We start from the raw sequence: 12,356 nt of genomic DNA, 5'->3' as shown, positions 1-12,356 counted from the left end.
TAGCAAATGGGTTTAACAAAGGGACACACCGGCAACGATCTGAGGAGGAACGGTAATTTGCTAAATTCGACAAAATCCATCAAAATGAGAGAGACAAGAGCATCCAAAGTACGAGATCGTAGACGAAGAAGTCTTACTTTAGCAGACTTCATGGGAAACACATGCTTTTCTCTGCGGCAAACCAAGAGAGAACGAGAGAGCGGGAGGACAGCTCGTGCTCAGCCAGGAACCCAACCTTTCTTCCTCTGACAAGTCGTCCGGGAGTGCCGCCCCTCCCCTCCCCTCCTCTCCTATCAGAATACTCAAAATGCCCCTAAGAGGCAGTAAATGGAACCAGAACATTAACTCCTTGACTCCCACCGGTTCACATGATGTTCTGATGTGGAATACTGACAACAAAAATCACCAAACCATAACTCTGGTGTATAATACCAGCCATTATCAAAGAACCCAAAGCTATGCCTGTAAGCACCAATCTTGTAGCCAAGCATTTATGGACTGGATCCTTGTATTCCGTCCCACGTCCTCACCCAAATATGGAAGGAGTGAAGAGAAAATAACTTGTGCCCCAGACTCTTTCACTGACCATCCCAAAGCCTTGAAGTCTTTCTTAATTCCCCTCGGACTATGGGATGCTCTTTCCTGTCCACCTGTCTGGAAGATCAGTAGTGGGTAGCAGTTTGTCAAGTGCACCAGGCTGGGGAGTGTCCTGGTGATATCTCTGATCCAGGCTCCAGCCAGACTGCAGACTTCTCTATGATGAGGGTCAACTCTGCATTTCGGGCCCTCTGTTCCTCTCAGAAGGGAATCACCTAATATAATTACCCTTCTTTCTTTCTCATTGGAGGCAGTCTTGAGGTATGGTGTCAATTGCCTCTTCCTATTTGACCTTGTAGATGGCTTTCCACTACACCCTCACCTACCTCTCCCTCAAGACCCAGGGCCTCAAACCTATCATGGAGGAGCACCTGGGGAAGCGAGGTAGGTAGGGAGGGGGTTGCCCATGATGCTGAACTGAGACTCGCTTTCAAACCTCCTCATCTTTTTGGTCCCCTACCTCAGCCCGACAGTGACAGGGCAGGGACTCCAGCCCACTCTGAGAGACATCCCCCACCATCCCTCCCTCTGGCATGCCAGGGAGTTACTCCACCAATCAATCTCCTGCTCACATGCCCTGATGCTCCTTAGTCTCTCCACCTCCTCCTTGAGCTCAGTCACCATGGTGAGCAGAGCTTCCACCTGACAACAGACAGTCTCCTACTGCCCTCTCCTGGCATCTGCAAGCCCAGGCACCCACTGCAGCCCAGAGGCCTGAACAGACACATCTCTGGACAGGCCCTCCATCTGGGTAGGTGCAGTATTTTTTTTTTGAGTGAGCCCTCCATCTAGTAGAGGCCATGGTAGGTTTGTTTTCTCACAGACTGCCAATAGGTGAGCTGGTCTCCCAAGCGAGTTGGTGGCTGACCTCATCCACCCTTTGTTTGCTTTGTTGGCACTGTATAACATCCACGCACCCTTGAGACCCTGACACTTGGAGGTCAAGGTCAAGGGTGGGCAGTGCCGGCTCCATCCACGCCACTTCAGCAGCCCACCAACAAGTTGCCAGATATCTGCCCCATTCTCAAGGGGGTAGTCACCGTATTGATTCAATAGAAAGCTGTTTTCCTGCAGCTCCCAGAAGAGACAAAGCAGCTGCCTGGTGTCCTCCCTGTGTACCCTTCCTGCTCTCCCTTCCTGCCTGCACTCTCACCTACTGTTGCCCATGTCCTTACTGCCATTCCAATCCTCTTTGCTTGTTCTGTTTCCATGCTGCCAGTCACTCACTCCCTGGAGGCTGCCTTATATACATGTGGGGTGCCTCACCACTGCTCCTGGCCCCATTCATACCTCCACAGCTGCTCTCATAAGAACTTGTAGGAATGGAATGTTGTTTCTGCATTAGATATTGAAAAGGAGAAACTGCTCTGAAGAAGTAGTGTACAATGTAGTTGTATTTTGTAACCTGTCCTTACAAATGGTTGATGTGAAAAAGCAGAAATACCATATATCTTAGTAGCATATTTCAGAAGTATATGTTGGGGTAACAGGCGGGGTTAAGGATGGTACAGTGGGAGGGGTGACTGGGTCATGGGTTTCCTGGGCGGTCATGTGTCATGGTATATAACGGCTTGTTGCGCAGCAATAAATTGCCACATGAGCTACACTCCGTCAGTGCGTCTCTTGTGCCCCTGCACGCGGAGGTGCAGACGCAGTGGTCGAATATGTCATTGTAAGTGACAGTATAGTTGCTGAATTATGTGATTAATTCTTGCTTGCAAAACTGCAATAGTTTTTAAATGTTGCAAATAGTATGGGTATAGTATTATGGACTAGAAAGCATATTGTAAGGTTATTCTGTTTGGATAAGAGACCCTCAGCAAAAGAAAAACAGACTTAGCAAACAACAAAGAAGCCAGGAACTCCACACAAGGCTAGATTGCCTTGCTCTGTGGGTAGATTGGTATACAACAGGCAGGAATCAAAATACTCCCCTCTATCCTCTTTCCAAACTTATCTCTATGCAAAGACGAGCAGATGTCCAGAAATAATGACCAAGTGTTGAGTGAGCAAATGTTAGAAGTTAAATAATTAGCAATATATGCTTAGCTAGCAAAAAAAAATATGTTTATCCAGTATCCGTATGTTTAGTTTAGCATTGGGAAGATTGTGAACTTGAAGTACTCAGACAATGAGGAACCAGGGGAGAAAGAGATAAGCATCGAGTAATGGGGCATAAAAGACGTAACGCTGTTTTCTGCATGTGCTTCTGCTTGCGTGAGGCCCGCCATTGCAATTGCAAATGAAATCTGCTTTATCAGTGATACCGTCCTGATAAATTATTTGGATGTTTCCATCAGACTGAGAGCTCCTGGCGCCTTCTGATGTCTCCTGCCTCACTCCAGGATCTCCTGGATTTCAGGACCACCTCTCACAGCATGAACACCCACCATTTTGCAGAACATGCCTGCACAGGAGCCAATCACTTCAGAGAGCATGACCTATCTACACAAATTCTCCAGATAGCACGTAGGAGGGCTCAGAAATCAGAAGAAGATGAGGCTCCCATCCCACAGTGCTAGAGTGGGGAGAAGGAGCAGCTTCACTGCTGCAGGTTCCCCCATTTCCCTAGCATTCCCTGCTCACCCTTGCAACTGCTGTAGCCAGCAGCCTGGCCCCTTTGCTCCACCTCTGCCCTACTCCTGGCCACACCCACCGCTTTGCATGATTCTTCTTATGCTTCCTGCAGAACGAAATTAACCAAGACAATCTGCAGCCTCTTGCCCACTTGGGGGAGACCTCTCTGGGTGTGTCATGCGCTGAAGGTCAGCAAGAGAAAGGCTTGAGACAGCAAGGCATATGGAAAGAGTGGAACATGGGTCTCTTATCTCCCCCATCTACCTCTCCATCTCCTGAATGCAGTCCCTTGGAAAGGCCCTTGAGCCTACAGCTTGTTCCTGCTCCTCTGTAACCAAAACCAAACAAACAAACAAACAAACAAATAAATAAATAAATCCTAACCAGTCTGCAGTTTTAATAAGATGACAATTCTTAAGTATCATAAGGAAAGTTGTCATTATTATTTTTTTTTAATTCTATGCTTAAAGAGTAAGTTATAATAATAATTCTCTTTGCTACTGCTCAGTTGAGGACTCTCAAATCTCTTTTCCTGTAAATATCTGTAGGACTTTTTTTGTTAGTTTTGTAGAATTGCAATTTATGAAACAATACTTTGCAAAATCAAGTATACACTGGACAAATTATTTCAGAGAATTAGTTCAGCATGGGATAAAATGCTTAATTGGATTGGGACAGGTCAACAGAATGCCTTCAGCAAGGCCTTTGACACGGTCCCCCATAACGTTCTGGTGGAGAAGCTGGCTGCTCATGGTCTGGATGGGTGTAGGCTCCGCTGGGTGAAACACTGGCTGGACGGCCGGGCCCAAAGAGTCATGGTCAATGGAATTGAATCCAGTTGGCAGCCGGTCACAAGTGGTGTCCACCAAGGCTCAGTGCTGGGGCTGCTTCTGTTTAATATCTTCATTGATGATCTTGATGAGGGGATTGAGTGCACCCTCAGTAAGTTTGCAGATGACACCAAGCTGGGAGGGAGTGTTGATCTGCCGGAGGGGAGAAGGGCACTACAGAGGGACCTGGATAGACTGGATCAATGGGCCAAGGTAAACTGTATGAGTTTCAGTACGGCCAAGTGTCAGGTCCTGCATTTTGATCACAACAACCCCAGGCAACCCTACAGGCTTGGGGAGGTGTGGCTGGAAAGCTGCCTGATGGAAAAGGACCTTGGTGTACTGATGGACAGTTGGCTGAATGTGAGCCAGCAGTGTGCCCAGGTGGTCAAGAAGGCCAATGGCATCCTGGCTTGTATCGGGAATGGTGTGGTGAGCAGGACTAGGGAAGTCACCCTGCCCCTGTACTCGGCATTGGTGAGGCCTCACCTCGAGTACTGTGTTCAGTTTTGGGCACCTCAGTACAGAAAGGACATGGAGGTACTGGAGCAGGTCCAGAGAAGGGCAGCGAGGCTAGTGAAGGGCTTGGAAAATCAGCCCTATGAGGACAAGCTGAGGGAGCTGGGGCTGTTTATTCTGGGGAAGAGGAGACTGAGGGGAGACCTTATTACTCTCTTCCAGTACCTGAAAGGTGTTTACAGTGAGAGCAGGGTAGGTCTCTTCTCACTGGTGACAGGTGACAAGACAAGGGGAAATGGCCTCAAGTTGCAACAAGGCAAGTTTAGGTTGGACATTAGGAAACACTTCTTTACAGAAAGGCTGGTTAAACATTGGAATAGGCTCCCCAGGGAGGTGGTTGAGTCACCATCACTGGATGTGTTTAAGAGCCGTTTGGATGTGATGCTCAGAGATATGATTTAGCGGAGGGTTGTTAGAGTTAAGGTACTGTGGTTAGGCTACGGTTGGACTTGATGATCTTTGAGGTCCTTTCCAACCTGAGTAATTCTATGATTCTATGATTCTATATGTGGTCATATATGACCATTTGACCACCCTGACCTTTATGGCTAAAGAAAGGAAATGGCTGAATTTTAGGGAATTTTTGTCTTTTCTTTCCATTTAGTGCCAGTATTCTGACACGTGCTTTACTGGCATCGACGTTAATTATTACTTAGTTGCTGATACTAAAAATCATATTTGTTTCAATGTTAGTATTTGTATTCTCATGGCGCTTACAGTCTCGGAGTGAGATCAAGCACCATTTAATTACCACAATATACGTGCATATATAAATATATATTTATATACAATGTATCTGTATATTGTGTATAGTATACATACATAATATATATATATTTATAGACAATATATGTATTTGTATACGTATATATATGTATATGTATATAATATTAAAAATACATATGTGTACAATATATATTATATAAACACATATGTACAATATATATATTTATATACATATATTGTTATATTAATATGAATACACATACATTTACAGATATACATACATTTAAAATATGTAGGTTGTTATGAAAGTAATGCCTTCTATTTATTCCCATGGAAACTACAACAGATACAAAGAACACGATAATACTATTCAAGAGAGCAAATTCTCAGCTACAAAACAGTATTTTTCAGTGTAGTCACCATCGTTAGGTATGCATTTGCACTCATAAAAATCTACATGGCCACCCAGAGCATGGCTTGTCTTTCATGTTGCTGTCAACAAATGGACATCAGAATTAAAGATGAGGGGAATGAAAGTAATTTCCCTGAATGAAAATAGATAGACAAAGCTCAGCTGAACTGTGGGAGTATAAACCCACAGGAGTGGGTTTATAAGGAGACAACATGACATTAATATTCAGCAGGTCCTCAACTTTTCATTCACAGTGCTATGTTTCAACAATGTTATCCCACTGCTAAGCTATTTAGAAACTAAAGATATTTCTGTATGTTTTTCTTTTGAATTCTTTGTATAATACTGTAGAATTTTTGAAGAAGAGGGAATTGATGATCTAAGATACACATTCTAACATTCAGCTGAAATCAAAAGAGAGTGGCATAGAAAAAAAAAGACAATGAAGTCATAAAGCAGAAAATGAAAGCAGTAACTGTAAAAGTGTGCACCAGGGGGAAAACCTTTAAAACGAAAAAATGATGAAAGAAAACTTCTCCCACAGAATAATTAAATTTCAAGAGGAGCCTTTTCATAGGAGCCTATGAATGACCTTCAAAGTAAACCAGCCTATCACTTGGGATATATATAGGAAAGGAGGAGCACAGCAGCTTATCTTTACCATGTACGCTTTTGGCTTTATACAAATTGGCTTCATTCTGCTATGCACCATCACCATCTCAAGTCTTACCTGTAATCACCTTCCTTTACAGCAAAGAAGAGTGATTGAGAGCAGCCTGCAACTTTTGGACAAAATGGGCAGAAGGTTTCCTCAACAGTGTCTAAGAGAGAAAATGTCCTTCAGATTTCCTGAGCAGGTTCTAAAACCCAGACAGAAAGAAACTGTTAAAGTAGCCATTGAAGAGATCTTGCAACACATCTTCTATATCTTTAGCAAAAATCTGACTCTAGCTGCGTGGGATGGGGCAGCTCTGGAACAATTCCAGAACGGACTCTATCAGCAAATTGAGAAATTGGAGGCGTGCATAATCAAGAAGCAGACTCAATATTTTTGGAGTAAAGAAGTCAACAGGCTGAAACTGAAAAAGTATTTCCAAAAGATAGACTCTTTTCTTAAAGAGAAGCAACACAACCTGTGTTCCTGGGAGATCAGCCGTGCAGAAATGAGGAGATGTCTTCAATTGATTGATAAAGTCATAAGGAAGCTTTACAAGTAAGGTACAAAGATTCTGACCTGATATAATTTAGCTTTAAAATTAAATACTATGATCTGTCTTGGGGCAATGCTTCTAGTTCACTTTGATCATATTTGAATGATTATGCAGTTAATATTTATTTTTGAAAACGTAATATATTTTTCAATGTTGGTAAACTTCTCTTGGGCAAGCACATTGTGTACACTACCTGTAAAATAAGCCATATGAATTTTCAGTGAGGTTACTCCATGGGAAGGAGTTCATTTAAACGGTCCTGGTTTAGGTTGATGCTGTTTATTATTCTTTCAAGTTTTGTATTCTCTTTTCAAAGAATGTTTCCTTTTACACATTTAATGCATTCTAACACATGCTTTGTTCAAAGGGATAAAATAATTCTAGAAGAAATTGTCTATGCAGAAAACTGCAATAACTATAGTTTCTGCAATAACTTGTCAGTTGTGTACTGCTACTTATACTTAGAGTACATTTCCCTCCTCTAACTTTCTGGGGAACTGCTTTTTGTTTTGTTTTTTTTTTTGTCCCCCATCCTGCCATCTTTCCAATTCACTTTAAATTCTCTGGGCACAGGCTTCTGGGTCCTGCATGAAGAGGTAGGGGAGAGATAGCGAAGTAAGTTCTTAAGAGAAGGAAATTTCAGTTCCAGAGGGCTGAAATTGCTAAGGGTTGCTTTTAGCATCTGGTGAGGAGACATTTGAAAGCTTTCCCTGGTCTGTAGCCATTCAGAATAGTAGCATTCAAAATGAGGATCATAAAAGCGGGTCTGGATAAAAATGAACTAGTGAGAACAATAGCAATCGTCATCCAGATCTCAAGTACCGTATCTGTGACAAAGGTCTCTTTTGCAGGGTAGACATACTCTCCTCTCTGCCAGTTATGGATGCAAGCTAAAGGAAATGATGACAGCTATAGGTATCAGGTCTGAAGCTGAAATACCGCAAAGAAAACCTGCTAACAACGCTACCATGATCCAGCACAACCAGAAAGACCAAGGGTGAGATCCCACCAAAAAAAAACTACAGCTGAAGGAGATTTTCATGTGCTTTGTAACTAACAGCACTTGGAATAGTTCCACTGCCAGACTGTTGGAAATCTGATTTCCTGCTTGTTTGTTTTTTTTTGCACAAACTGCTTGTTTGTTTTTTGCACTTCTGCAAGCCTGTACAATAAAAGGACATTCAGTCTATTTAGTTTTCCAGTTGTGACATTCTAGCAGACTTCTGCAATGCAGTAAACTGATACTGAAACAGCCCCACTTTTACTGAAACGTGGAAATGAAATGAAATATCTTCAACTGCCTGCTCATGAGGGTTTTCTGCCTCACATTCCTGCAGTAGGAAGATGTTAATTCATAGCCCACAGATTATTCAGAAACTCTCATCCCCAAAAGCTTCCTTTCTGGTTCACAATTATCCTTAATAATCACAAAGTAGTTACATGTTTTGAAGTATTAGTCAACAGTGTACTTTACAGTGCATAAAACAACTGAGTGGGCACTAGAGGGCAAAATGAGATTATAGACAAGTGTTATAATTACAGGTAAATGTATGTATGTTTTGGAAAGACAGTATTTCAGCTCTTAATCAGCATGTTGCCTATCAATCAGTAAACTGCTATTGGGTTTACAGAATAGAATTGAAAGAAAAATGAGCTATTTATAAAGAAAAGAAGAGGATCTCAGAGACAATGCATACGAGCTTACAAACCAGCATTTGATTTCAATTAATTTTCAGTCATCCATGAGGTTACAGAAATTATCTGTGAAGAGACAGTGTCTCAAAGACTCATGTAAGTATAGAAACTTTGGTACAGACATGGCTGCTGAACAAAAAAGAGGTAAAAATCAAATGCCAAACAGTGTTTACAGTATTTCTTTGTTTTTTCAAAGAAAGATGAAGAGTCTGTAAGGCAAAGATAGAAAGGTAAACAAAGAAATGTAAAGAGTTAGGAAATGCTTTCTCTTACTTGCCATTATAGTATTTTGGAGTCAGCTGTATTTTATCACCAATGTGTTACCAGATCAGCTATATATGATGCCCTTGACCTGAAACCTTCTAGTATTTCTTCCACGTAGAATTTTTCTGGAAATTAAGGCATTTGTAGTAAAATACTGATTTGAATGTAACTTGTTTTCAAATAGAAATGAATAAAATTGTGAACGTGAAGACTTAAATCCAGGTAGAAAATTTAACACAGAAAAACAAAATCTTTCCAAGCTGAGAGTGCTTATAGGTAAAAAAATGCCATACATTTTCTCAAAGGATGTGCACTAGTGCTTTGCTGCACAGATCCCAGTCCCACATTCTCAGTTGTGGCTGTTTTTCATGGCTCGTTTCAGAGTATGTTGTTTACATGTGTAAATGCTGCACTTTTTAGGAAATTTAATGAAAATTTATATGATTTAACCTACACAGAATCTGTTTTCTGGAGTATATTTATGAGACTGGGATCAACTGCCTTTTATCTGACATGAAACATCAGAGTAGCCACAGCTGACCTTTAAGAGTGCTTATTCCAGACTTTACGGTGGCAATTTTTTTCACAAGAAGGCACAGTCAAATACAGCTGTCCAAAGCAATTCTTCCACAGGTTTGGCATGTTCTGCAAACTGTGCCTTTACTTCATTTTTAAATTGAAGAGAGAAAGACAACAAAACAAAACAAAACGGGGGAAAAAAAAAAAAAAAAGGCAAAACAGAACAAAGCCTGTGTGAGTAACTGCCCGAACAGTCATCCAGGATTAGCCCATGCTGGCAGAGAGGACAGCTGTTAACCCCTCTATCAGAGAGATGTGGACTGGAGAGAGGAGCAGGAGCTGCTCATGGGGAAATTAACTTTGCTTTAGAAAGCTCGTGCATTGCATAAAAGTTGAAAAAGTAAGAATTTGGTAATTCCCAATATGATGACTGTGCTTTTCAATATATAAAAAAATCTAATATTATGAATGTAGGCAAAGATGAGTCATTCATACCAGCATTTTCCATACGTATATCAAGAAATCTTGGTAAGGCACAGCATCTCTTTTCAACACTGAGAGTTCCCATAGGAGCAAACTCTGACAAGGAGAGCAAGGACAGTACCTTCTTAGCCTGCAGACACTCTGGGGCTGAAGCCACCTCTACAAACTGGAGGGCAACTATGGTGCTGCAGTGGGACCCCTCCCCTCTTGTGAGCACCAACTCACAGCTGAGCCTACCTTGTTTCCAAGCAAATTTTAGGTTCCTCATCAGTTGCGTCCTGGGTGAACGCCTCTTCTCTCTGTATGATACTAAAACCAAAACCCAGCACACACAAACTGGGAGCCCTCTGTTTTGATTTAATTGAAGAAGTGCTAGTTTGGAAGCAATAGTACTTCATGAATAGATGAGCACAGAGAACTTCATGTCCCTCCTCATCACTCCTAGCAAGAGGCAGCAGGGTTGACTGGTTCTCCAGAACCAGCCTTCTTGCACCCAAACTCTTTCTAATTGCGGTTCTAAAACCAGGTATTAACTTTACCGATGGATAATTCAAAATTCTGAGCAAATAACAGCCTGAGTCCCAATCCAAGTAACAATCAAATCCCTCGTCTGATTTTTGAAAATAGGGAAGCAAGCACCATTAATGTTCATCTCCATAAAATAACTTTAGAACAGCATTTGCAAAGTCAAAGCCCACACTAAGAAGAAGAAATACTGAGATTCCAAGCAGTATATCTGCCCCCTTCACACCAGTTACTCTGATGTCTACTCCCTTTAGCTTTTACTGAATTCTGTATTCCCCAGGTTTCTTATCTTGGTAGGCCAGAGCCTTCACATCTTCCTCTGGACTTAGCTGGAGGACTGTGAGTACAGCTCATTTTCCCAGAAAGAAAATATCTTGACAAACATATTTAAATAAAATGAAAGCTTTTCTTCTACAACACCAAAAACAACAGCAGCAACAACAAAAACCGCATAAGCAACCCCCCCAAAAACCAAATGAACAAAACCCATCCAACTCTGTTTTACTTCATATATTTGTGAAAATGCTGTTAAGAAATTATGCTTTCTGTTCAGATCTCCTCAACTTAAAGGTGGACTCAGTTCTGGTCTCCAGTTTTTGTGTAGAGCTCATATTGGTTGTTGCAAATCTTTACTTGGGATTATAATTTTTAATAGTTAAAACTACATTTCTGCTGCAGAACTCATGCTCTTTTCCTTTGGGCAAGGTTCATAGCCTGTCACAGCTATTCACATGTATTTGGAAAGGATTTTGTCACTAGCACATTTCCCGTTCCTTCTGAGTTCCCCATAACAGGGTAACAGTCTCCTCAAAGTGTTGAACACTATGACACAATTTCTGCAGTAAGTGACTTAGTAATAGCACGGAGACTCATGACTCATTGCAGAGCTAGGTAGATCTTTGATACTTGGTTGATCCTTTCATTGCCTCCCTTTGCAAAACCAGTGAACTTCCCCATCTGCTGAGAAGTGACCAGTTGGGAATGAGAAGGCCTGACGAGAGCCCTTGCAAAAGAATTGTGCTGCATTACAGAAACATATTTTGCATGTTTCTCTTACGCTGAAAGCATAGTCAAAAGTCTTCTACCAATTACCTCCATTTAAGGTAGTAGCTTATAGTCTGACAGATTAACGCTTGAAAATAATGAGTACCCCAAATCAACCTATTTTTATTGAGGGCAGGTTGAGTGTCAAGGATAATCTAGAGGGCAGATCACCTGCTCCCATGAAAGACTCCAAGGAAGGAACAAGTAAGGAGAGTAATGCACATGTTCTCCAAGTGACACTTGGGGAGGTCTGGCCATGAGCTGCCAGAAGGCTGTCTCTGGCCCCTCTTTTCCTTCCCTGTGCTCCACTCCAGCTGCTGGGCAGTGGTGAAGAAAAGTCATGACTTTTAGAAAAAGCCCGCTTTTTCTAAAATACCCCATGCCTACAGTAGAGAAGGACCATCCTGAAGGATGGCAGATACAAAAGATTGGTTACAGATGACGAAAGCCAAGCAGATGAGGTGGGACTTTTTTCCTTGAAATGCCTCCTGCCAGTCTCTGCTGTGGGATGGCTGGCACTGGTGCTGAGGGAGGGCACGGGGATCACATCTATCAGTCACTACTGGTGCTCTTGTTTTCCGTGGGAGTGCTAACTGGGCACTTATCCGCAACGGATTTTGCAAATCACAAGGCTGGATGAGCCTTTGTTGCTTTTACAAGTTGTCCTGATATTTGAAAAGAACTACTCTGCCAGCTGCTGGATCTTATTACAGTCATGAGTTCAGCTGCTGGCAGGGTCAATCTCACCAGTCGACTTCTCAGAGGCACGCAGCCCAGGAGCTGTGTTGCAAGAGCTAGGGGCAGAGCATTTCAATAACCGTCTGTTTAACTTATTTGCTTAGCCATTTCTTTAGTGTTGATTTATTATTTTCTCCGAAGAAAGGAATACTTTCCTTAGCCAAGAAAAAAACATAGAAGAGAGTATCACACCAGCAGTAGAGCTCTGCGTGCCTG

At 42.2% G+C, this 12,356-nt stretch overlaps 1 protein-coding gene across 1 annotated transcript; it reads left to right on the top strand.

The window, feature by feature from the left end:
* Positions 1-4,857: 4,857 nt before the first annotated feature.
* Positions 4,858-8,061, top strand: IFNKL1 (interferon kappa-like 1). The gene is made up of 2 exons (XM_015280184.2): positions 4,858-6,874; positions 7,724-8,061. Exons 1-2 carry the CDS (start codon positions 6,249-6,251, stop codon positions 7,764-7,766), a joined length of 669 nt encoding a protein of 222 aa, XP_015135670.2. The 5' UTR covers positions 4,858-6,248; the 3' UTR covers positions 7,767-8,061.
* Positions 8,062-12,356: the final 4,295 nt, after the last annotated feature.

Source organism: Gallus gallus, chromosome Z, assembly GCF_016699485.2.
Source record: "Gallus gallus isolate bGalGal1 chromosome Z, bGalGal1.mat.broiler.GRCg7b, whole genome shotgun sequence".
In the NCBI taxonomy this organism is placed as follows: domain Eukaryota; kingdom Metazoa; phylum Chordata; class Aves; order Galliformes; family Phasianidae; genus Gallus; species Gallus gallus.
This window is presented reverse-complemented; position numbering and strand designations above follow the sequence as displayed.